Below are 25,210 nucleotides of genomic sequence, written 5' to 3'. Positions count from 1 at the left end.
GCAACCTCTGCCTCCTGGGTTCAACCGATTCTCGTGCCTCAGCCTCCCGAGTAGCTGGGATTACAGGCATGCGCCATCACACCTGGCTAATTTTTGTGTTTTTAGTAGAGATGGGGTTTCACCATGTTGGCAAGGCTGATCTTGAACTCCTGACCTCAAGTGATCCACCTGTCTCAGCCTCCCAAAGTGCTGGGATTACAGGCATGAGCCACCGTGCCCGTCCCACCTTTCCCTGGCTGTTTTTGATTATAGATGGACCGGAAAAGCCATCTTGATGTCAAGCGCTCTGTCTCACTGGTTGGTTGAACACCCCGGTGATGTTGGCACCTAGCTTATTTCTTATCACTTCTGCTTACTTAACTCTCCCTTGACTTGCGCCCTCTGGCTGGAGTCCTGTTGACACTGTCACTTCCTCTGTTTAACTCCTCGTGGACATGACTACCTGCTCCACTCACTCAGCCTTTGTTGATGTTCCCACTTCCCCTGTTTATTTAACTCCTCGTTGACACGATCACTTCCTCCATTTCCTTAATTCTTCTAAGTCTATAAAGTTACGGGAGGCTCCGAATTGTCTCCTCTAGCGTGGTGAGGCGTGTGGTCTGCTGACAGGTCATAGCCTTTCCTCCTTTCTGGCTTTTCCTTTACGTATGTCTCATCACCTCAACACAAGTGGTCCAGAGAGGACAAGCAATGCCCATGAGGTCGCACAGCACATCGGGGTGTAGCACAGGCATATATCAGGCCTGTGCGGCCACAAGTGGTCCATGGGGTTCCTGAGATGCTGGCATTGTGGGAGCCACCCTAAATTGTCCTCTGTTGTCTCCCTGCAGTCCTTGGATAGCTGGGGCACCTCTGAAGATGCTGACGCGCCTTCTAAGCGACACTCAACCTCTGACCTCTCAGATGCGACCTTCAGCGATATCAGGAGAGAAGGCTGGTTGTATTATAAGCAGATTCTCACCAAGAAGGGGAAGGTAAGATGGGTGGAGGAATGAGGTGGAAGCTGGCTCCAGCAGAACCCTCCAGCTTCTCCTAGGCCTACCCTGACAGCCTCTGGAGCCAGAGAGAACCAGTGTAGGTTGTTGCATGAAGGATGGAGGTTAGATGCTAGGAAGAACTTCCTGGCAGGTGGATTTAAGGAACTTACATAAAAGAAGTTAACAAGAGAAGTGGATTTTGCTGTGGGATAGATCTGATCAAGTTGGGCTTGGAATTCTGGCAAAACCATCCCACAGTGGCCCTGGCTTGACAGGCCATCCTGAGGATGGCCGCTGGGGCTCATGGAAAACAAGGAGCAAGGCCAGAGTGATTTCCGTAGGAGAGCTAAGGCCCAAGAAGAAGGCAGGCAAGTCAGCAAAGGGCTTAGTGTTTATCCTAAGGGCAACCAAAATCTCTCAGGGGCTCTCGCCAAGGGAGTTACAGCTTTAAAATATCCATTTGGCTCCCTGGGAGTGAGTTAGGGAGGGGCCACGCTGGAGGCAAGAAGACCAGTGAGGAGCCATCGTGGAGATCCAGGTGAGAGGTGAAGGGGGCTTCAGGGAGTAGTTGGGGAGGGCCTGGGAGGGAACCAGCAGGACCCTGAGAGGAGAAGGGCAGGGCCCCTGGATCCATGGGATATAAATCCTGGCCCCAGGCTGCACTGTGGGCTGGAGAAGTGGGAGGAGAGACCACTGCCTTCCCTCCCGGCGATTAGAATGAACCGGGGTTTCACTCTTGACTGCATCACCCATTGCTCTGAGAGCCTGGGTGACTCACCTGGCCATGACTCAGTGTCCTCGTCTGTAAATGGAGCTAACAGTAATCCCTAGCTCATAAGCCTATTGCTAAGGATTAAATGAGATGATCTAAGTAAAGGGTTTACCCAGTGCCCAGCACTTGGAGGGCTGCACTTCTGCTTACTGCTATTTGTTTTCTTTTTTTGAGACGGAGTCTCGCTCTGTTGCCCAGGCTGGAGTGCAGTGGCATGATCTCGGCTCACTACAACCTCCACCTCCTGGGTTCAAGCAATTCTCCAGCCTCAGCCTCCTGGGTAGCTGGGACTACAGGCACTCACCACCAAACCCGGCTAATTTTTTTTTTTGTATTTTTTTAGTAGAGATGGAGTTTCACCATGTTGGTCAGGCTGGTCTCGAACTCCTGACCTCAAATGATCTGTCTGCCTTGGCCTCCCAAAGTGCTGGGATTACAGGCATGAGCCACCGTGCCCGGCCCGCTTACTGCTATTTGAATTTTCTACCCTGCCCTCTGGGGTCTTGGGGGTCCCTGGAAAGAACATAAGCTTTGAAGCAGACAGACTTTGAGTTCCTATCCGGCCACATATCAAGCATATGGCTTTGGGCACCCCACTTACCTTCCCTGAGCCTCACTTTCTGATCTGTACGATGGGAACAATGTTATCCTACCCCAAAGGCTGCTGTGGATTAAGTGAGGGTGAAGTCGAGGCAGGACTGGCTCTCCTCTGTGGAGAATGACTAAGGCCTCACTGCTTGGGAGCCTCTGTGGAGGTTCTGGGGAGTTAGTGGTGAGGGAGCCAGGGCAGCCCTGCCCTCCTGGGGCTCCTGTCGCTCCTGTCGAGCAGAGAGAATGCATGTGGCATCATGGTTCCAAGCGCACAGACTGCCATGACGCCAGGGTGCAGGGGCGGGTGGGCGTGGGTAGGGAGGTATCCAGAGGCTGAGACACGAAAGGGGTGAGGAGCCACAAAACTGGGAGACAGTGGAGGGGCCTGACAGGGAAGATGTCTCCTTAGAGGGTCTTGGGGAGAGGTGGAGAGAGGTGTGCTAGGAGCCAGGGCAAAAGGTGGAAGATGAGCCGGGGAATTGGGCACCTGCCCAGAGTGTGGGGCCTTGATACCTAGGAAGAGCCTGTCCAGGGTTTTATTGTTTTGTTTTATTTTATTTTATTTTATTTTATTTTATTTTATTTGGTGGTGTTATGTTATGTTATGTTATGTTGTGTTATGTTATCTATTTTTGAGACGGAGTTTCACTCTGTTGCCCAGGCTGGAGTGCAGTGGTGCGATCTTGGCTCACTGCAACCTCCGCCCCCCGGGTTCAAGCAATTCTCGAGCCTCAGCCTCCTGAGTACTTAGGACTACAGGAGCCTGCTACCATGCCCGGCTAATTTTTATAGTTTTAGTAGAGACTGGGTTTCACCGTGTTGGCCAGGCTGGTCTCGAACTCCTGACCTCAAGTGATCTGCCTGCCTTGGCCTCCCAAAGTGCTGGGGTTACAGGTGTAAGCCACCGTGCCCGGCTCTGTCCAGGGTTTTAAATGTGGGCTGGGGATGGCAGGAGACTGGGGTTATGTCTGTGACAGGAGGAGCCAATCCCATTGCCGTTGTCCAGGTGAGTGAGGCTGGGGGCCCTGACCCAAGGCGGTGGTGAGGGGCCGGGTGGAGCAGACACTTTAGAGAGAGATTCCAGGGGAAGGAGGGCCAGGGCTTGCCAGCTGCTAGGAGGTACGGAAGGAGGAGGAGGCGATAAGGTTCCTGGATTCCTGGCTTGGGCTGAGGGAGGGTGGTGGGTGGTGGGACCCTCCCTGGGCCATGGCACACTGGAGAAGCAGGTTTGGGGAGAGGAACCCAAGGGGCTCCACTGGGGCTATGTGAGTCTGAGGGCCCTGGGACAGACCCCAGTGGAGGTGTCCTGGGGACAGAGGCTCTGAGGGCGTGGCACTAGAGGGAGGCCCACCTGGGGACGGCCTTTGTCTGTCAGCACCGACGAGTTACCTGTGCCTCTGTGCAGGGGCTTGAAGGAAGAAGGCAAGAGACCTTGCTGAGCCTTGAGAGAAGTGGGGGGGCCGGGGAGGCTGACGGAGACCAAAAAGAGCCAGCAAGTTGGCAGCGACCCGTGGGGTGGCAGCCATGAGGCAAGGAGGGACCAGCCATGTGCACTGTGTGCGGAGAGCCACATGTGGGCCAGCCCTTCCAGTCTAACGTGTGAGCCACATGAAGGGTCCTTGTGAGGGTGGCTGGCTCCCCCTGCCTGGGAGCCTGACCCTCAGCTCCTGGGGGCCCTGAGCCCAGTTCAGGGACAGGAGCTGTATCCTTCCTGCTCACTGGCCAGTTCTGGAGGACCAGGCCTCCACTCCCTTGCTGGCCAAAACCCGATGTCACTTGTTCCCTTGGTGCTGTGGCCTGGACGTTAGAGGAGAGTCTTCAAGTCAGCCTCAGGTCCTTGGTCCACCCAGGCTGTGGGCACCCTCTCCGAGCTCCCTCCCAGCCCTAGCCTCTTTCAGAGACATGGACTGTCAGGCAGAGGAGGGAAAGGGACAGTGACTTGTCCCCGCAGCCTCAGCCCCAGCATGGGAGCTGCATGCAGCCTTGGTGACCAACTCCCTCACTCACTTACCAGCCGGAGACACTGAGGCCTGGAAGTGCGGTTGATTTGTCCTAGGTCATCCCGCTGGTTTAGCCTCAGAGAGGTGCCCTTGTCACCACCTCACTGTCACATTAAAATTCTCCCTAGAGGGCTCTGCTGTCTCCTACTCTGAATGTCCCTGTCCCTGTCCAGCACTTCTGTGATGAGCAGGGCTCATAGCTCAGGATCCACACGGTGGGAGGCCAGATGTGTGCTGTGTCCATCTGCCAGCCACGGGGTCTCTGTCTGGTTTGTTCAGAGAGCTGAGGCCTGTGCTGGATGTGGAGCCACCAGCCAGCAGAGAGGAGCTCTTGGTCTGATGGGAGTTGGAGCTCCTGCCCTCAGGGTGCTCCAAGGATCATTAATTCATTTATTCAGCAAATACTGATGAGCCCTTGCATGCAGCTGTAGGCCCTGGGATATGGAAATGAGAGGATGGACAAGCTCCCTGTCCCCAGTACAGCCTGAGGCTGCAGTAAATTCTTGGAAAGGATCAAGCTCATCAGAAGCGGGAGCTGCATTGAGGGAAAAATATGGTCAGAGAAGGCCTCACCGAGGAGGTGACGTTGGTAATGCTGGAGCTCAGATCTGAAGGGGAAGAAGGAAGCAGCCACATATAGAAGTGAGGAAGGGGGGCTTAGGCAGAAGGAAAAGCAAGCGGAGAGGCCCTGAGAAAGGAAAGGCTTGGCTCGCTCACCTGCAAGGGCCCCCTGGCTTGACGTAGTGATAAAGGTGTGAAGATCAATTTGGAGAGAGGCAGGGACCGACCACAGGAGACCTTAGATTTGATTCTGAGGGCGATGAGATCTCTGGAGAAGATGCTAAACAAGGGAGAGATGTGATCTCCTTTTCATTCTAACATGATCACTGCAGCTGCTGCTGGAGAATGGTTGCAGGAGTGAGAGTAGAGACTGGGAAGGTCTGTGCGTCCTCCAAGCAAGAGGCGTTGATGGCGTGGACCGGGTGGTGGCAGGAAAGACAGAAACGGGATATTTTGGAGGCAGAACAGTTGTGACTTCCTGATGGATGGGATGTCAAGGGCAAGGAAAAGGGAGGAGTCAAGGGCAGCTCCCAGGTTTCTGGGCAACTGGATGGATTGACTGGGCTGGAAAAGATGGGGGTAGAGGGTGGAGAAGAGGTTTGATGGTAAGCAATCATATGGCCTGGCAAGTATTGTGCAAAGTGCCCATGGGACCTGCAAATGAAGACCCTGAGCAGGGTGGGGGCCCAGGCTGCGGCTGGGGGAGACGCTGGGCTCGGGAATGGCCATCAGCCGATGGACCTGGTTTAAAGGCACGTCCCGGCACAGATGACATCCTTGAGGGAGGTGTGCAGGGAGAGGAGGGGAGAGTCAGGACAAAGTTCTGGAGCTCCGCCTCCTTTAGGGCGTGGTCTGTTACCCTCAGCTCTGCTGACATTTTGGGCCAGATAATTCCTTGTTGGGGGAGGGAGGCTGCCCTGTGCATTGTGCAATGTTTAGCAGCATCCCTCAGATGCCATAGCACACCCTCCAGCTCCCTTCACACAAATGTCCCGTGGGGACGGGTCTCCTGGCTGTTTAACTACAGGTGTAGAGGGTGGGGGAGGGGAAGTAGAGAAGACTAGGAAGGAGCCAGTGAGATTAGGAAGAAAGCCGGGAATGTGGGGTCTCAGGTGCCAAGATAGGGTCTGGAGAGGGAAGGAGGGGCTGGCTGTGTCAGATGCCGCCGAGGGGTTAAGGCAAGTTGGGGAGAAGCAGCCACTGGCTTTCGTCACATTTCGGTTCTGGGTGTCCCTGAGAGGAGCTTCTGGGCAAGTGGAGTCTTGGGTGGGAGGCAGGAAAGTGGGGAAAACAACCCTCTAAGAGTGCGGACAGCTTCTGAGCAGGTTTGCTGGGATGAGGGGCAGCCTAGGGAGGGGCGTGGGCTGGGAATGGCTTCCCGAGGATTTCATGTACGGAGGGCCATGCTGGGTGTCTGAGCGTTGCCACCACCCGGTGAGTGTTGATGCTGGTGTTTAAAGTGGGAGAGGGTTGGGGTCTGCTGGAGGGCTTTAGGGTGATGGGTAGGGGTGTCTAGGCAGGCGAGGGGCTGAGAAAGCATTGGTGGGCTGTGGGCAGGAGGCTGCCCAGGTCTAGCCGGGTGGAGCAGGGGGCTCCTGGTTAGGCAGCGTGGGGTCCATCCCCCGGCTGTTCTCTGTCTGCTACTCTGAGAGCAGTGGGCAGGACTGGCCTCTCACCACTCCTGTTCTCCCCCAACCCCGTGTCTCCCTGCAGAAAGCGGGCAGCGGCCTGCGCCAGTGGAAGCGGGTGTACGCCGCGCTGCGGGCGCGCTCGCTCTCGCTGAGCAAGGAGCGGCGGGAGCCCGGGCCGGCGGCGGCGGGGGCTGCGGCGGCCGGCGCAGGTGAGGACGAGGCGGCGCCCGTCTGCATCGGCTCCTGCCTCGTGGACATCTCCTACAGCGAGACCAAGAGGAGGCACGTGTTCCGGCTGACCACCGCTGACTTCTGTGAATATCTCTTTCAGGCTGAGGACCGGGATGACATGCTGGGCTGGATCAGAGCGATCCGGGAGAACAGCAGGGCCGAGGGCGAGGTGAGGGCCCGGCCAGCCCGGCGGCCACAGAGGGCGGGCAGGGTGGCCTCTCACAGGCTGTGGACCTGGGATGCCTGCTCTGAGCCTCACTTCCCTCTGCTAGAAAGGGGGGCTGACAGGAGTGTACCTCGTGATTGTGTCCCCCTAGGTTTTGAGGTGAGGAGGGTGCACGAGCAGGGCTCACGGAGGACCTGGCGTCCTCGGGTGCAGGGACCGGCAGTCACCATCCTGACCCTAATGATGACAGGGATTATTGTGACTGTGTTAGGATCGCCTTGAGCAGGCTCTGGCGTGGAGTGGTCAACTCCAGGCCAGTCTCAGCTTTTCTTAGGAGATGAGGAAGGCAGGGGCCTCCTATGGAGTGTGTTAGGGCACGAGTGTCCCCGCACCAGAACTGCACTGGGCTGGCCTGTCTGTAGGGGGATGAGCACATTGACCTTGTGAGGAGGCTGAGAGGCTTGGCCTTTGGCCACAAGTGGGTAGGGGTGGAGCCAAGGGCCTCAGCAGGGATTTTGGGAGAGGTTTTTTTTTTTTTTTTTTTTTTTTGAGACGGAGTCTCGCTCTGTTGCCCAGGCTGGAGTGCAATGGCGCGATCTTGGCTCACTGCAACCTCCGCCTCCCAGGTTCAAGTGATTCTCCTGCCTCAGCATCCCAAGTAGCTGGGACTATAGGCGCATGCCACCATGCCCGGCTAATTTTTTTTTAGTAGAGACGGGGTTTCCCTGTGTTAGCCAGGATGGTCTTGATCTCCTGACCTCGTGATCCTCCCGCCTCAGCCTCCCAAAGTGCTGGGATTACAGGTGTGAGCCACTGTGCCCAGCTGAAGAATTTTTTTAATGGCGCCCCTTGCGGTCAGCCGTAGCTACACTCTAGGGGCCTGGGTAGGGATTCCTTCCTGTTTACTTCTTTGGCCAGGAACCTGCACAGAAGTGCCTTGAGACACCCACACAAAGTCATGTGGGCGTCCCGGGCCTGGGGTCTCTGCCAAGAGGGCAGTGGGCCTGGGCCTGCTCTGGCCATGGGAGGGGGCGCTAGTGCATGGCCTCTTGCTGAGGACACATCCTCTCGCTGACCAGGCTCTGCTCTCCCCGGAACAGCTTTCCCCACTGCAGGGAGGAAGGCACCTGGAATTTGGGCCTCCTCCTCTGGGGGCCTGGCTTGGCTGTCCCCAACAAGGCGTAGTCAGGGGGGTCCCAAGTCACCATCACTATGGCAGTAGCAGTCCCTCCTGGGGCACCTCCTCCATGCTTGCTCAGTGTCTGCCAGGACGGTGGCGAGTGCTGCATGATTCTGCACCTGGCCCCGAGCCTTCCCTGTTAGCCCCCCATGTTTATTACCGAGGAGACTGAGGCTCAGAGAGGCTAAGAGGCTTCCCCAAGGCCTCAGCTGGTGAGAGGGTGCTGGGGAGTCCAGGCCTGGTCTTTCTCACACCAGGGTCTGGGCTGTCCACCTGGCAGGTGGACAAGAGGGGAAGCAGGGCTAGGGATGAGCCCTGGGGTGGGCTGGCTGTGGGCACTGACACGATCCACTCTCTCCTCTCCTGCTTCAGGACCCCGGCTGTGCCAACCAAGCTCTGATCAGCAAGAAGCTTAATGATTATCGCAAAGTGAGGTGAGGCCCAGCCCTCGTGGAACAGTCTCCTCTGTGGGGGTGGTAGGGGGCTGAAGGCAAAGGATGTCTTCCTGGCCCACCTCCAGAGCTGCCCTCTGCTGGGGGAAGGGGTATCCAGGGTCTCCAGGGTGCAGTTAGGCATGGAGGCATTGCCTCAGGGTGGAGGGGAGGTCCCGAGGGGCGAGAGGCCAGGGTGGGTGGCCTGTTTGGCCACCCCAAATGAAGACCTCTCCTCTCCCCCTTTTTCCTACACAGCCATAGCTCTGGGCCCAAAGCTGATTCCTCCCCCAAAGGCTCTCGCGGCCTGGGGGGCCTCAAGTCTGAGTTCCTCAAGCAGAGTGCGGCACGTGGCCTCAGGACTCAGGACCTGCCCTCAGGGAGCAAGGGTAGGAAGGTGGCCACTGAGACAGGGTGGTGTGTGGGGGCAGGGGGCATGGGGAGGGGAGGGCATGTGTGTGTGTGTTGGGCTGTGTCTGCTCGTGTGTGCCTGAGTGTGTGCCAGGGTTACTGGTATGTCTGTCTGCGTGTGCATGCCTGTGAGGATCTGGGGGCTCTCAGGGTCTCGGGGTGGAAGGGCCTGGAGCCTGATTCCCCTCCCTGACATCCCTGCTGGGTGGTCCTCTAATCTTTGCTGGTGTCTCTGCAGGGATGAGAGGCCCACCCTTTCCAAGAGCAACCTTTCCCATTTCACTCACCTCTGGCTAGAAAGTTCTTACCTGGCTGGGCAAGGTGGCTCACACTTGTAATCCCAGCACTTTGGGAGGCCAAGGCAGGCAGATCACCTGAGGTCAGGAGTTCAAGACCAACCTGACCAACATGGCGAAACCCCGACTCTACTAAAAATACGAAAGGCCAGGCGCAGTGGCTCACGCCTGTAATCCCAGCACTTTGGGAGGCCGAGGCGGGTGGATCACGAGGTCAGGAGATCGAGACCATCCTGGCTAACACGGTGAAACCTTGTCTCTACTAAAAAATACAAAAAATTAGCCGGGCGTGGTGGCAGGCACCTGTAGTCCCAGCTGCTCAGGAGGCTGAGGCAGGAGAATGGCATGAACCCAGGAGGCGGAGCTTGCATTGAGCCAAGATTGCGCCACTGCACTCTAGCCTGGGTGACAGAGCGAGACTCCGTCTCAAAAAAAAAATACAATAAAAGTACCCGGGCGTGGTGGTGTGTGCCTGTAATCCCAGCTACTTAGGAGGCTCTAGACATGAGAATCACTTGAGCCTGGGAGGTGGAGTTTGCAGTGAGCCGAGATCACACCACTGCACTCCAGCCTGGGTGACAGAGCGAGACCCTGTCTCAAAAAAAAAATAGAAAGAAAGTTGTTCCCTTGGGCCAGCAGGCATGGTGGCTGATACCTATAATCCCAGCATCATTTTGGGAGGCTGAGGCTGGAGGATTGCTTGAGGCCAGGAGTTTGAGACCAGCCTGGGTAACATAGCAAGGTCCTATCCCTACAAAATATTTTTTTATATATTATTTATTTATTTATTTAGAGACAGAGTCTCGTTCTGTTACTCAGGCTGGAGTGCAGTGGCGTGATCTCAGCTCATTGCAACCTCCACCTCTTGGGTTCAAGAGATTCTTGTGCCTCAGCCCCCCTAGTAACTGGGATTACAGGCATGCGCCACCATGCCTGGCTAATTTTTTTTTTTTTTTTTTTGAGACGGAGTCTCGCTCTGTTGCCCAGTCTGGAGTGCAGTGGCGTGATCTCGGCTCACTGCAAGCTCCACCTCCCAGGTTCACGCCATTCTCCTGCCTTAGCCTCCCGAGTAGCTGGGACTACAGGCGCCCACCACCACGCCTGGCTAATTTTTTTGTATTTTTAGCAGAGACGGGGTTTCACCGTGTTAGCCAGGATGGTCTTGATCTCCTGACCTCGTGATCCGCCCACCTTGGCCTCCCAAAGTGCTGGGATTACAGGCGTGAGCCACCGCGCCTGGCCCATGCCCGGCTAATTTTTGTATGTTTAGTAGAGACAGGGTTTTGCCATGTTGGCCAGCTAGTCTCGAACTCCTGGCCTCATGTGGTCCCGCCCGCCTCAGCTTCCCAAAGTGCTGGGATTACAAGCATAAGCCACTGTGCCTGGCAAAAAATTTTTTTTAATTAGCCAGGTGTGGTGGTATGAGCTTATAGTCCCAGCCACTCGGGAGGCTGAGGAGGGAAGATTGCTTGAGCCCAGGAATTTGAGGCTGCATTGAGCTATGATCATACCACTGCACTACAGCCTGAGCGACAGAGACCCTGTCTCTAAAGAAACAAAGTTCTATGGCTTCCGCCTTGTAATTGTGGCCCACGAGGCCACACGGAAGTCCTTGCATTGCGCTGGGCCTCTCCTTTGGAGTAAGCATCCTCCCTTTCAGGCCTTCTCTCTTGCCATACAGTGTCCCATCAGCCCTGGGCAGCTGGTTTCTTCTCTGATGGAATCCCCATACGTCCAAATGTGTGAATGTGGCAGTGAATGTGTGTGACCCTCCTGGATACCCCAGCTCACTCTGGCTCTCTCTGTCTCCCCCACTTCAGATGACAGTGCTGCAGCCCCCAAAACCCCCTGGGGCATCAACATCATCAAGAAAAATAAGAAGGCCCCCCCAAGGGCATTTGGGGTCAGGCTGGAGGAGTGCCAGCCAGCCACGGAGAACCAGGTGGGTCTCTGCCACACGCCAGAGCAGGCCCAGCAGGGGGAGACCGAGGCACAAGAGGGTCAGAGCAGCAAGGGACATGGAACCAGCTCTCCACCTCATTGTACAAACACAGCTGGGAAAACAGCCCAGAGAGGGGAAGGCCCCGCCTGCCCCAGGCCTCCCAGGGAGGGAGCAGCAGGGCTGAGGCTGAGCCCGGCTCCTTCTCAGACCATGGCGAGGCTTTGGTGTCATTTTTAGCTCCCAGACTGGAGGCAGCAAGGGCCTTTTGTTCCCCCCAAGGGTTCCTGGCAGCAGCTCTGGGCCTTGCATTGTCCCCATCTTGGCCTCCCCAGCTCCTCTGGCCCCTGTCCCCCCTAACACCCCTCCCCTGTGTCCCCAGCGTGTCCCCTTAATCGTGGCTGCATGCTGTCGCATTGTGGAGGCACGAGGGCTGGAGTCCACAGGCATTTACCGAGTGCCCGGCAACAATGCAGTAGTGTCCAGCCTACAGGAGCAGCTCAACCGCGGGCCTGGTGACATCAACCTGCAGGATGAGGTGGGTGAAGCTGGGGGGTCTGTGGGAGGGGGGCCGAGATGGTGTGTGAGTGGTGCTCCGCTTGGAGAGTTCTGTGGTCTGTTGTGTTGCATGCATTGTGCCCTATGACATGCCCGGCATTGGTCCAGAACACCAAGATGGGCAAGATGGGACCTGCCCCTGCTGGCCAGCCTGGGGATGGGCATCACCCCAGGCTGAAGCTGACCAAGTAAATGCAGTCATGGCCTGGGGAGCGCTGAGGCAGAGGCTCACAGACGGCAGTTTTGTCCGAGTGTTTAGGATGAAGAGAGTTCACCAAAGGCCAGTGAAAGCCAGGTGAGGGCATTCCAGGCAGCAGAATGGCCTGCACAATGGTGTAGACGCGGAAAGTGTGCCAGGAGTCAACCAGCTTTCTCTGTAGAGGGCAGAGAGTAAATATTTTCTGCTGTAGTTTGCTCTGTTGCATTCCCCCTTTCTCTTCCTCCTCCTTCTCTTCCTAATCCTTTAACAATGTAAAAACCATACTTAGCTCAAGGGCCATCCAAAAGCAGGCTGTGGCTGGATATTGCCTACAGACCATGGTTTACAAACCGCTGGCTTAGAAAAAGGGGAATATATGGTATTTTCTAGAATGGCCAGCAATTTGGGTGGCTACAACGTGGAAAGAGAAGTGGCTGATCGGGCGACATGAGACCAGCCTGTAAAGAGATCTGCAGTCACACTTAAGTGTTTCCAGCAGGGCCGGCGATTCTCAAATGGTGTTCCCCAGAGTGCTAGGGTTCCCCAGAGGGGCCTTGGGAGGCTAGGGGCAGGTCAGGACCCCCTGTCCCTGCTAGAGCAACCCTGCTTTGCCCTGTCTGTTGTACTGGGTTTTCATGTACAATTTTATTTGCCCAAAGGGGCTCTGATAAAAAAGATATTTTGGAAAACCATGAACGTGGACAGTGATGTCCCATGAGTCACACACGTGAAGGCTCATGAAATACACAAGTCTTCCTGTCCTTGGAGAATGAGGAGCTGAGACAAGTGTGTATGAAATTGTGGACAAGAGAAAAAGATGATCTCTCATCAGGGACCACACTGTGATGAGGAAGGAGAGGGCACTCAGGCTGGAGCAGGTGGTGGCTGGAGGGTTTGAGTATTGCAGGAATGAATAGGAGGGGGCAGGTAGACAGGAAGCCTTTCGGGGTGTGAGACGATGGCATTTTCCAAAACCCCAGCAAGGGCCGGGGAGGGCTTGAGGGTTAGGACAGATAGTGGATCTACCTCCTGGGCTTGGAGGTGGGGAGGGTGAGGCCCCAGGGGGACAGAGAGGGCATTTGATGGCTTCACTGAAGACTTCGACCTTGATCTGATGGACAGTAGGGAGCTTTTGATGGTTCTTAAGCTGGGGAGGCACTGTGAGAACAAAGTTCAAGAAAGAGTAATGCTCCTGCTCATGCCCATTGGATACGAATGGGGAGGGCAGGGGTCTGGGAAGAAGTCACTGATTATGGAAGCGCTAAGTGTCGGGAGGACTTGGTGTCCCCAGGGGAAGGGGGAGGATGGGAGCAACCCTAAGAGTTGGCTGCATGAGAGGGAGGAAGGAGGGGCAAGGAAGAGCCGCATGTTTGAGCTGGGGCTGCTGGTATCTTCCCCTGGCAGAAACCAGGGAGTAGGGCAGCGTGAGGAGAGGCGGAACGGAGGGGCCGTCTCAGGGAGTGGCTCCATTGGATTTGGGATGTGGAAAGTCCCTTGCATGGGGTGAGGGCATAAACAGGCGCTAGATTGAGCGTGGACTAGAGAGTGGCATGGGTCCTGCTGCAGCTGGGGCATGGGATGACCAAGTGTGGGCAGCAGAACAGCAGGGGCCACGCTCTGAGTGGGACAGAAGGAGAGGGCCGCCGGTGAGGCTGGGGCGAGGGCAGACACTTCACTCTGGAGGAGCCAGGAAGCACTGGCCAGGGCATTGGGCTTGGCAGCTGGGAGATGAGAGGAGCCCACACCTGAGGGCCGGGAGGTAACGGAGTCGGGTGGGCAGGAGCCACATTGGGTGTATGTGAGATAAGGGGGCCATGCTGGCAGGCAGCTGGTCCAAGCCAGGGCCAGATGGGGGCATACGAGGTGTATTGGGTGTGTTGTTTTGTCTTGGATATCATTGTGTCATTTGTTGTGGGTCGTGCTGGGAGTAAGTGTAGTGGGGGACGAATCTAACCCCTGGTGAGCCTGCGGGGAGTGTATTGTTTATGGGATTGTCTGGCCTTAAGCTGTGGATCCATTGTAACGAGTGTGTGTACTGCTGTGCTGTGTCTCTTTGTTGGGGGTATTAGGTTGCTTTCTGGACCCGAGTTACTCTGAGCCATTCCCAGCGAGGCGGCTGTGCCCGACTTGGTTGCAATATGGGGTGATGGTGCCCCCTGGAGGACAGAAGGGACAACAACCCGGCCGTTAATTCTTGTACTCAACAACCATTTATTTTAGAGTGGGGTTTCTCAACCTCAGTGGACATTTTGGGAAGAACAATTATTTGTTGTGTGGGGTTGCCCTGTGCATTGGAGGAAATTTGGCATCATCCCTGGCCTCTATCCACTAGTTGCAAGTGGCCCCTCCCAGTTGGGAAAATCAAAATGGCTCCAGACATTGTCAAATGTCCTCTGGGAGTGGAGTGGGAGTTTGGAGGACAAAATTGCCTCCTTCTGTTAGAACTACTGATTTAGGGCCATGTAAGTACCAGGTTAACTGTCCTAGCTAGGTGATAGGAGCACAGTGGGAAATGAGACAGACGGGATCCTGTCTCCTCTTGGAGCTTACAGTCCTGCAGGGAGACAGGCATGAACATGGAAACAAAAGCAGAAAATAATGACACATTGGGTTAAGCGCCGTGAAGGAAACAAAGTCAGGGCTGGGGTGCAGGTGACAGGACAGTGGTGAAGGTGGCTGCTTTAGCTATGAGGGTCAGAGAAGGCTTCTCTGAAGGGTGACTTTTAGGCGGGGATGAGGAGCCAGTTGTGTGGAGGCAGGGAGGAAAGTTCTGGTTGAGGGAACCAGCACATGCAGAGGACCTGAGACAGGAAGGAGCCGGCACAAATGACTGCTGTGTCACGGATGCTTAAACTGTGCCCAGTGGAGGCAGCAGCTGCCACTCACTGTGTCCCCACAGTGCCTGGGACTTTCTGTGGATGGGGAGGTGTTGGAGCCCACGCACTGGCAGGAGCAGGGGGGGGCTGGGGCCAAGTGTGAGTGTGGGCACAGGACCTCTCTGGGGACTCAGTTCTGCAGCCACCATCCTGTTGAGTAGAGAGCTTGGCCTAAGTGGGTCCCAGGGAGGGCCTGCTGGGCTTGACTGGGCTCTGGGGTGAATGATCATGGAGGCATGGGCATTGGGCTGGGCCTGCCTGTGGCCTGACATCTGACCCCTTCCCCAGCGCTGGCAAGACCTCAATGTGATCAGCAGCCTGCTCAAGTCCTTCTTCCGAAAGCTGCCCGAGCCTCTTTTCACTGATGGTGAGTAGGACGTGGAAGTGGGGGCGGGGAGGGGATACCAGTCTGTGCTGCACCCTGACCGCTACTTTTGCATTTGGTTTGTTGGTTTTAGTCTTTTTTTTTTTCTTTTTTTCTGGAGACAGTCTTGCTCTGTTGCCCAGGCTGGAGTGCAGTGGTGCAATCGTGGCTCATTGCAGCCTCAAGCTACTGGGCTCAAGCGATCCTCCCACCTCAGCCTCCTGAGTAGCTGGGGCAACAGGTGAACACCACCACACCCAGCTAATTTAAAAGTTTTTTTTAGAGATGGGGGGAGTTTCTCACTACGTTGCTCAGACTGGTGTTGCACTCCTGGGCTCAAGCAATCCTCCTGCCTGCCCCAGCCCCTCAAAATGCTGGGATTATAGGCATGCGCCATCATGCTGGCTTTTTTTTTTTAATACAAAAGCTTATTTAAAAAAACATAGATTGTACAGATGTGAATAAAGAAAACAGCACAGGACCCTGTGAATCTCCTGCTCCCTTTCACGGGAGGTTGTGGCTAACACTTTCTGAGCATTAGCGTGTGCCAAGCACAACTCCCTACAGCAACTCCATGAGGAAGGTGCTATTGTCTTCTCTCTACAGATGAGGAAACCGAGGCTCAGAGAGGTTTAATGCCTTGCCTAAGGTCACACAGGTTGTAAATGGCAGAGCCAGGATTCCACCCCAGGCGTCAGGCTCTGATGGGCTTTGGCTGTTTGCCGAACTGCTTATTCACAATCTGTTGTGTTTCTCTCCTGGCCCTTTTATATGCATGGCAGATGCCATGCGTGGGGTTTGGAGTTGGGTGGGTTCAGGGGTGTGCTGGCAGATGTTTAACATCTGTCTCTGGGGGAAAAAAGCCCTAATGCCTAGCGTTTTCCGGCTTCCATGGGGTAAATACTCCTACCATGGTTTATTTCAAGCCACTAACATGATGTCACCAACATGGAATTGGGAAGAGAGGCACACAGTCGCTCTCAGGAGCTGGTGTGAGCGGGCTCCAGCGCACCGCTGGTTGAGTTGTTTTTAACAAAAGCAGAGTTGTAATTCTGAGATTCATTCGTGTCAGTGCAGAGAGCTCTACCTCATTCTTCTTTTAAATCAGCCACATAGATTTTGAATAGCCTATAATTTCTTTAAGTACTCCTCTATTGATGGATGTTTAGGTTGTCTTCAAATGTTTGCTATTACACAACCTGTTGCAATGGCTTTCCTTGAATAGGTCCTTGCACACCTGGATCTGTGCTCTCTAAGGAGATTCTTAGATGTAGAATTGCTGGGTCAAAGTCCCAGTAAACCTTTCTGAGAGCAGTGTCAATTGCACTTTGAGAAAGAGGCCCTGGTTTAGACTCCCACTAACAATGTAGGAGTCTGTCTCTCCACATCCCCATCAGCACTGGATATTACAACTATTATTGTTATTTGAAGGCCAGGCGCAGTGGCTTATGCCTGTGATCCCAGCACTTTGGAAGGCTGAGGCGGGTGGATCACCTGAGGTCAGGAGTTCAAGACCAGCCTGACTGTGGTGAAACCCCGTCTCTACTAAAAATACAAAAATTAGCTGGGTGTGGTGGTGGGCGCCTGTAATCCCAGCTACTAGGGAGGCTGAGACAGGAGAATTGCTTGAACCCTGGAGGCAGAGGTTGCAGTGAGCCGAGATCACACCACTGCACTTCAGCCTGGGTGACAGAGCAAGACTCCATCTCAAAATAAATAAATAAACAATATAATAAAATAAAAATAAAAATACTATTATTTGACACAGGATCTCGCTCTGTTGCCCAGACTGGAATGCAGTGGCGCAATCATGGCTCACTGCAGCCTCAACCTCCTGGGCTCAAGTGATCCTCCCATCTCAGCCTCCTGAGTAGCTGGGACTACAGGTTTGCGCCACCACACCCAGCTAATTAAAAAAAATTTTTTTTTGGTAGTGGCAGGGTCTCACTACGTTGCTCAGGCTGGTCTTCACCTCCCGGTCTAAAGTGATCCTCCCGCCTCGGCCTTTCAAAGTGCTGGGATTATAGGCTTCAGCCACCTCACCCAGACAGCATTAAATATTATTAATATTTTAAACTTTTGCTAATCAGATAAGGGAAATGGTATCTCATTATTGTTTTTATTTTCATTGCCGTCATTACTAGGGAGATTAAATCTTTTTTCATTAGCATATTGGCTGTTTCTATTTTTTCTGTAATCGCTTGATCAGAACATGTGCCCATTTTTCTGTTATGTTGTTTATCTTTTTCTCATGTTGATTTGTGGGAGAAAAGCTCTTTGTGTATTACACATATTAACCCTTTGTTAGTTTTTGCAAATATTTGCTTTGGCCTGCCATTTGCCTTTTCACTTTGCAGTATAGAAACTGAAAACAAATTTTTTGTTGTTGTTGTTTTGTTTTGTTTTTTGAGACAGAGTTTCACTCTTGTCGCCCAGGCTGGAGTGCAATGGTGCGATCTCAGCTCACTGCAACCTCCGCCTCCTGGGTTCAAGCAATTCTCCTGCCTTAGTCTCCCGAACAGCTGGGACTACAGGTGCCCACCATCATGCCCAGCTAATTTTTGTATTTTTGGTAGAGACGGGCTTTCACCATGTTGGCCAGGCTGGTCTCGAACTCCTGACCTCAGGTGATCCACCCTCCTTGGCCTCCCAAAGTGCTGAGATTACAGGCGTAAGCCACCACACCCTGCCTAACAATTTTTAATTTTATTTTTATTTAATTTTATTTATTTTTTTGAGACTGAGTCTCACTCTGTCACCCAGGCTGGAGTGCAGTGGTGCAATCTCGGCTCACTGCAACCTCCGCCTCCCGAGTTCAAGCCATTCTCCTGTCTCAGCCTCCCAAGTAGCTGGGATTACAGGCGCCCGCCACCACACCCAGTTAATTTTTATATTTTTAGTAAAGATGAGGTTTTGCCACATTGGCCAGGCTGGTCTTGAACTCCTGACCTCAAGTGATCAGCTGATTCGCCTCAGCCTTCCAAAGTGCTGGGATTACAGACGTGAGCCACCGTGCCTGGCTGAAAACAATTGTTTAAAATGTGACCCAAGCTGTTCATCTTTTCTTCATGGATTCTGCATCTCATGTTTAGGATGGCCTTAGGATTATAAAAATATTTTCTTATTTTTTCCGCAGTGCTTTTATAATTTTCACAACTGGCTCTGCCGTGTGATTGCATTTGTGTATTGTGAGCTAGAAATGATCCCCCCTGCCCCCAATGGTAGCCATTTGTCCCGGGGACATCTGTTGAGGCCCCCATCCTTCCCCCCGACTGGAAGTGCTGCGTTTATCATATAATAAATATCCACATGGCCCCCTTCCCCTGTTTCTAGCCTTAACATTGCTCTGCCTTTTCTGCCGTGCCAGCCGGCTTCAGCTGTGCCATCCATTCGGGATGTTTCAGTCCCTGGTAGGGCAGATCCTCCCGTGTTACTCTTTCTTTAAAAACTATTCCTGGCTGTCTTTGTGTATTAGCCCATCCAGATGAATTTCAGAATAGGCTTATCATGTTCCATTTTTTAAAGGCCCCCGTGGACTTGTTCTGAAGGGAGTTGGGGGAATCCTTGGTGGAGGCTGTCTGAAGCCCCTCCTCCTCTCCAGGTGCCCTTCTCTTCTGACCTGCTGAACCTTGGTGTCCATGTCCTGGAGACAGGGGCAGGGACCCCTTTTCTGGGATCAGCATGCAGCTCAGATTGTATTGCCTCCCAAATGAACACAGCTGGGCTACCCCAGGTCAGGTGCACACCCGAGTGTAGCTGTGGTGAGTGCAGCTGTGGTGAGTGCAGCTGTGGTGGGTGTGTTCACATACACAAGAGGCTGTCGCCCACGCTGGAGCCCCCAAACTGGAGGAGTTCAAAACACAGCCCTCCCAGCAGGGCCCTTGGCCTGGAGAACAGGGGAAGGCGCTGCCCCCACCTCTCTAAAGAGTCTCCGCTGTGTTCTAGACAAATACAACGACTTCATCGAGGCCAACCGCATTGAGGATGCGCGGGAGCGGATGAGGACACTGCGGAAGCTGGTAAGGAGAGAGAGGTGCTGCCAGGCACGAGGTGGGGCAGCTGCCCGAGCACCTCTGTCCCAGGAGGCAGGGAGTCCGGTGCTGCCCACGACTCCTGTGGCCTTGGAGAAGCCCTGCTCCACTCAGGGCCTCAGTTTCCCCATCCATACAAGAGAACGGGGGGTTAGAGGGTAGGTTCCAGACTCCCTGACGCATGGTAGTGGGAGATATTTGGGGCGTGGTGGTGATGGGGGACAGGGGCAGGCCCTTACAGCCTGTCCCCATGCCCCTCCTCTCTCCTGCTCAGATCCGGGATCTCCCAGGACACTACTATGAAACGCTCAAATTCCTTGTGGGCCATCTCAAGACCATCGCTGACCACTCTGAGAAAAACAAGGTAGGTAGGAGTCCCGCATGGAGTCTGGGGGAGGCAAGCACAGGACTTACTGTGTGGGGGCCCTCGGCACGCGCTGAGCTCCTGCAGGTCCAATAACTCAGGCCCCTCTAGGCACGCCCTCCTCCTATTACTGCTCCATCCCCATCCCACTCCTACATGCTGGCCAGTGCTTTCCCCCAGAGAGCCATCTCCTGAGTGTCTGAGGGCTTTCCAGAGGCAGGGAACCCCGGCCCCCCATATCCGATGCATTGCCATCCTCTGACTTAGCTCAAGTCCCTTGCATTGCATTTTCCTCATCAAACCCCTTATGCCTTCTGGTTCTGCAGTGGGGAAAATGAGGGGAGTGATAGGAGTTTTTGTGTTTTTTTGTTTGTTTTTTTGAGACGAAGTCTCACTCTGCTGCTCAGGCTGGAGTGCCGTGGCACGATCTCCGCTCACTGCAACCTTCGCCTCCCGGGTTCAAGCGATTCTCCTGCCTCAGCCTCCTGAGTAGCTGGGATTACAGGCACCTGGAAGTGATCGGATTTTTTTCCCAGGCCTAAAATAACCCCTGGGACCTCCAACATGTTTCCTACTGCAGGGTCTCCCACTGCTGGCACTGACCACTCAGGGCTGCCCTGTATAGGTATGCAGGTTGGGCACTGCTCATGGCTGCTGGGCCTGGGGATGAAAGGGGCTGAACTGGCCTGTGCTCTACTCATCAAGCATCTCCATGCCCATACAAGGGGGTGTCCACCCTCTAAGCTGGGGACTGGTGAGGATATAGTTGGGGACAGAGGCCTCAGGGGCCAGAGTGAGGGAGGACTGAGTTCAGGATGTTGACAGTGACCTGCTTTCCCTGCTGCCCAGATGGAACCCCGGAACCTGGCCCTGGTCTTTGGGCCGACACTGGTGAGGACGTCTGAGGACAACATGACGGACATGGTGACCCACATGCCTGACCGCTACAAGATCGTGGAGACACTGATCCAGCACGTAAGCCCCTGTTCCGGGGGGTGCCCGGCAGCCCCTCTGAGCCCCTCGCTCTTGCTCGGCCTGGCGGGGTGTGCCCCAGGAAGGGCTCGGCAGTTTTAGAGCATGCTGCTAGGGTGGTATATACTCCTCCAAAGCCATGGGCTGCATTTCAAGGCAAGGCAGGAATGGATCCTGGAATCCCTGCTGCCCTGGGATGTTGTGTCCCCAGCAGGAGAGTCAAGAGGCCCCCGAGCGTCCAAGATGCCTGGGAGAGGCAGAAGAGGAGGAAGGGCAGGGAAGGTGCTACTGGTGGAGGGTGGAAGGGGCAGCTTCAGAAGGTGGCGCCTGGAGAGGTGTCCTGGCAGACACGAGCAGACAGGGGCCAAGGTCTGGCCTGACATCAGGAGGCTCCGGCTTTAGTGACTTTCCCTGCTGGCCCCACTGAGGTTTCGGGGAGGTAGTGGTGATGTCCACGGTAACAAGGGGTGGATGGGGCAGGGCATAGGGCCTCGGCCTGAGGTGGGATCCTGCACCAGTGCTTAGCGTGTACTGGGCTGGCCACCTCCCTTCTCATGGCTTCCTGGATGCCAACAGCCCTGGTCCTGTAGGTTCTTGTTACTGTGCATGGGTGGAGGAGAACCCAGAGTGGCCAGCAGAGGGCGCAGGAGGCCTTGGTTTTCCAGAGCCCAACCCTAAGGCAGCACTGCTGCCTTCTGGGGTGCACACGTATGTCATTATTAATCATAGATTTTCCATTTCCAATTCTTGTTACAGCCCACAAAGGATGAGAACAGAGCCCCTCCTGCCAGGGGAAATAAGACTGGCAGCTGGTCAGAGGAAGGGAAGCCTCAGTCCCAAGCCCCCTAGACACTTTAGGGAAGGAAAGCTGGGCCCTATCACCCCCATTTTACAGAGGAGGAAACAGGCCCAGAGAGGCAAAGCAACTTGTTCATGGTCACACAGCTAATAAGTGGCAGCCCAAGATTTCAAGCCAGGTCTGACTGACCAAAGCCTGTGCTTTCCTCCCGCTATCAACCCAAAGGCCAGACTCCTATGTCCCTCCTTGAGCTGGCTTGGGACGGAGAGGGGGGGCCAGGGGAAGGAGGTGAGGTGGTGGGCAGCTGAGCCATGTTAACAGCCTTGCTTGCCCATCTCCCTCCTTCACTGCATGCTCAGGGCTCTGAGCCACAGGAGGGAGGATCACAGCCTGCTGCATCCGGACACTGGGAACACCACTCCAGAGCTGTCTGGGAGGCCAGGGCTGCCCTGCAGCGTCGGTGATCCTGATGAGGCCTTGGGAAAGCTTAGCTCTCCAGGGCACCAGGGAGCCCCAGAACCTCCCATGAGGGTGTGTTTTGGGGGCAGCAGCAGGGAAGAGTTGGTGTCTGGCCCTGTGCTCCTGGAGAAGCCCCTGGAAGCCCAAGGCCTGAGGTCAGCTGAGGTGTCAGGAACTGCAGCCTTCAGGGAGGAAGGAGGCCAAAGCCCCAAGGGGGAGTCCCTGCTCTGGGCAGGGTGGAGAAGGTGGAGTTTGTCTCATTTAGCACTGACACTAGTGCCTGGCACACAGTGGATACTCAGTGTTTGTGGAGTATAAATGAATGAGTAAATTGCTAACTGAGGTTACATCAGGCTGGGCTTTTCTTTCTCTCTCTCTCTTTCTTTTCTCTGTTTTTTTTTTTTTTTTTTTTTTTTTTTGATAGAGTCTCAGTCTGTCGCCCACGCTGGAGCGCAGTGGGCAAATATGGCCCACTTCCAGGCTCAGGCGATCCTGCCATCTCAGCCTCCTGAGTAGCTGGGACTAGAGATGCCACCACCACACCACCTGGCTAATTTTTGTATTCTTTTGTAGAGATGAGGGCTTACTGTGTTGCCAGGGCTAGTCTTGAACTCCTGGACTCAAGCTATCCTCCCATCTCGGCCTTCCAAAGTGCTGGGATTACAGGTGTGAGCCATCACCCCTGGCCAGGCTGGGCTTTTCTACTCAGAGATTCATTCCCGAGAGCTAACTGAGCTGGTGTCCTTCCCTTCTCTGCCTCCTTGGCATTTGAATGTAATCAGCCCTGGATGATTGTCGAGGGAATGAGCCAGCCACTCTGCAAGCCCCGAAAGCCTGCCCACCCAAGCGTGCCGGCTCTGTGTAGCCCAGAGGCTCCATAGCCAGGGCAGTGCTGCTGTCACCCAGACCAGTCTTCAGGTCGGAAAGAGGGTGGCAACTGAGGGGTAAAGAGGAACAGCGACTTGCCCAGGGCCACACAGCAAGATAATGGCAGAGCAGAGAGGAGAGCAAACCCGGGTGTCTGACCTCGCAGCGGGCAAGTTGCCAGGAGCCCCTACCTGTGTTTACAAAGTCAAATGGAACCCAAACAAAGATCACCCCAGGGCATTTGCTCAGGGACTCACTCAGCAAAGGCAGCGATACCTAATGTTGCTCAGCCTCAGCACTAGTGACCGCTGGGGTCCAGATAAGTCTTTATTGTGGGAGGCTGTTCTGTGTGTTATAGGACATTTAGCAGCATCGCTGGCTTCTACCTGCTAGATGCCGGGAATATCACTCTAGTTGTCACAATCGAAAATGTCTCCAGACATTGCCAAGCGCCCCCTGGGCTGGGAGGATTGATGGCAGTGGCTCTGGGGCCAGCCTGCTCCTATGTGCTGTGTGGCCTTGGACAAGTTCCTTACCTGCTGTGCCTCAGTCTCCACATCTGTAAAGTAGAGATGACAATACTGTTGGCCTCACACCGTTGTGAATGTCTGCTAAAGCACTCGCGGCGGTGCCTGGCAGGTCCTAAGTGTTGTGTGAGAATTGACTGTCATCCTCTTCGTCGTGGTCATTATTCCACGCCAGAGACAGATCCCCGTGCTGGGAACATGGAGGTGAATGGGAACCTTCGCAGAAGGAATATTGCCAGCGGGTGTGGTGGTGCGTGTCTGTGGTCTCAGCTACTTGGGGGGGCTGAGGTGGGAGGCCGCAGTGAGCTGAGATTGCGACACTGCACTCCAGCCTGGGTGACAGAGTGAGACCCTGCCACACACAAAAAAAATCCATAAAATGATGCTTCTCATTCATTTATTCATTTAATAATGTTTATCAAAGTAAGAGCTGCGTCTCTTTGTGCTCTGGGCTATGCCCAAGGAAGCCCCACAGAAGGACCCACCCGGTCCTGGGTGCAGGGCGGGGGTTGTAGTCAGGGAGTTCTTGAACTGTCTTAGAGGACCATGATGAGAGCTTAGCCAGGCAGAACAGGGAGAAGGGGCATCCCGGCGGAAAGAACAGCACGTGCAGAAGCAGGGTGGCAGGAACTAGTGTGGATTCCTCTTGAGAGCCGTGACCACCCGGGCGCTTCCTGTAGACGCTGTGGCTTGCAGAGTACTTCTGGGCACCTTCCAACCCGAGTTAAAGGCTGGCTTCTTTGGGCCAATCCTCAGGCTCCCCCTGGTCAGCCTGTCTCTGGAAGCCGCACTTTTGAATAACGGTAGCTCACATCTATTACACATTAACAATGTGCTGCACTCAACATTTTCCATACAGTATTTCATCTCAATCCTCCTCGGGCCTAGAAGGAGGTACTCACATCATGCCCATTTTAGAGATAAGTAAATAGACTTACAGAGGGAAAGTAACTTGGCTAAGGTGAACTTGAACCAAGATGACTGACTCCAGAGCTTCCATTTTTCTTTTTCTTTTTCTTTTTTTTGAGACAGAGTTTCACTCTGTCACCCAGGCTGGAATGCAACGGCACGGTCTCCACTCACTGCAGCCTCCGGCTCCTGGGCTCAAGCAATCCTCCCACCTCAGCACCCCCAAGTAGCTGGGATTATGGGTGTGCACCACCATGCCGGGCTAATTTTTGTGTTTTTAGTAGAGCTGGGGTTTCACCCTGTTGGCCAGGCTGGTCTTGAACTCCTGACCTCAGCTGATGCACCTGCCTCAGCCTCCCAAAGTGCTGGGACTACAGGTGTGAGCCACTGTGCCCGGCCAGAGCTTGCATTTTTCTTATCTTCCTTCGCTGTCTTCTCTTCTGTCTCTTTCTTGTTTCCCCTCTGGCCTTCCTGTGCTGTTTGAGTTAATCACATGTCAGATCATGAGCAATAATAACTGAGGCTCGTGGCGCATGCTCAGGCAAGTCCCCTGGTTTCCCCTCTTCATTCCGGACCCACTCTGTTCTCCCCTCCCCCAGGGGCCCACTCTTAATAGGCTAATATGTGTCCTTCCAGGACACCTTCCACTTATTGTAAATGCATGGCTATCCTTAAATGTATATAATATTCTTTGTGTGTTTTAAGTCTACATAAATGAGATTGTAAATTGCCTATTCCTGTTCTTTCATAGGTGTTGAGGGGGGTAAAGGGTAATTGCCTTAATTTTTATTTATTTATTTTTTTGAAATAGAGTTTCACTCTTGTTGCCCAGGCCGGAATGCAGTGGTGGGATCTCGGCTCACTGCAACCTCTGCCTCCCAGGTTCAAGCAATTCCCCCACCTCACCCTCCTGAGTAGCTGGGATTACAGGTGCGCACAACCATGCCCAGCTAATTTTTGTATTTTTAGTAGAGATGGGGTTTCACCATGTTGGCCAGGTTGGTCTCAAACTCCTGACCTCAGGTGATCCGCCCGCCTCAGCCTCCCAAAGTGCTGGGATTACAGGTGTGAGTCACTGTACCCGGCCTGTCACTGTCAA

General features: G+C 54.4%; 1 protein-coding gene across 6 annotated transcripts in view; it reads left to right on the top strand.

Moving 5' to 3' along the window:
- The window catches only part of ARHGAP23 (Rho GTPase activating protein 23), a 95,961-nt gene that overhangs the window by 54,014 nt on the left and 16,737 nt on the right, over positions 1-25,210 (top strand). For all 6 annotated transcript variants that reach the window (XM_030800468.1, XM_030800467.1, XM_030800469.1 and 3 more), the window contains 10 exons: positions 831-974; positions 6,615-6,932; positions 8,482-8,543; positions 8,799-8,929; positions 11,068-11,189; positions 11,569-11,724; positions 15,108-15,186; positions 19,129-19,202; positions 19,489-19,578; positions 20,428-20,553. In XM_030800468.1, coding sequence (XP_030656328.1) covers positions 831-974; positions 6,615-6,932; positions 8,482-8,543; positions 8,799-8,929; positions 11,068-11,189; positions 11,569-11,724; positions 15,108-15,186; positions 19,129-19,202; positions 19,489-19,578; positions 20,428-20,553 — 1,302 coding nt within the window. The remainder of the gene's footprint in view (positions 1-830; positions 975-6,614; positions 6,933-8,481; positions 8,544-8,798; positions 8,930-11,067; positions 11,190-11,568; positions 11,725-15,107; positions 15,187-19,128; positions 19,203-19,488; positions 19,579-20,427; positions 20,554-25,210) is intronic.

The sequence above is a fragment of the Nomascus leucogenys genome, chromosome 19 (genome assembly GCF_006542625.1).
Source record: "Nomascus leucogenys isolate Asia chromosome 19, Asia_NLE_v1, whole genome shotgun sequence".
Classification (NCBI taxonomy): Eukaryota; Metazoa; Chordata; class Mammalia; order Primates; family Hylobatidae; genus Nomascus; species Nomascus leucogenys.
The sequence above is the reverse complement of the archived record's forward strand: the minus strand, read 5'-3'. Positions and strand labels throughout refer to the sequence as shown.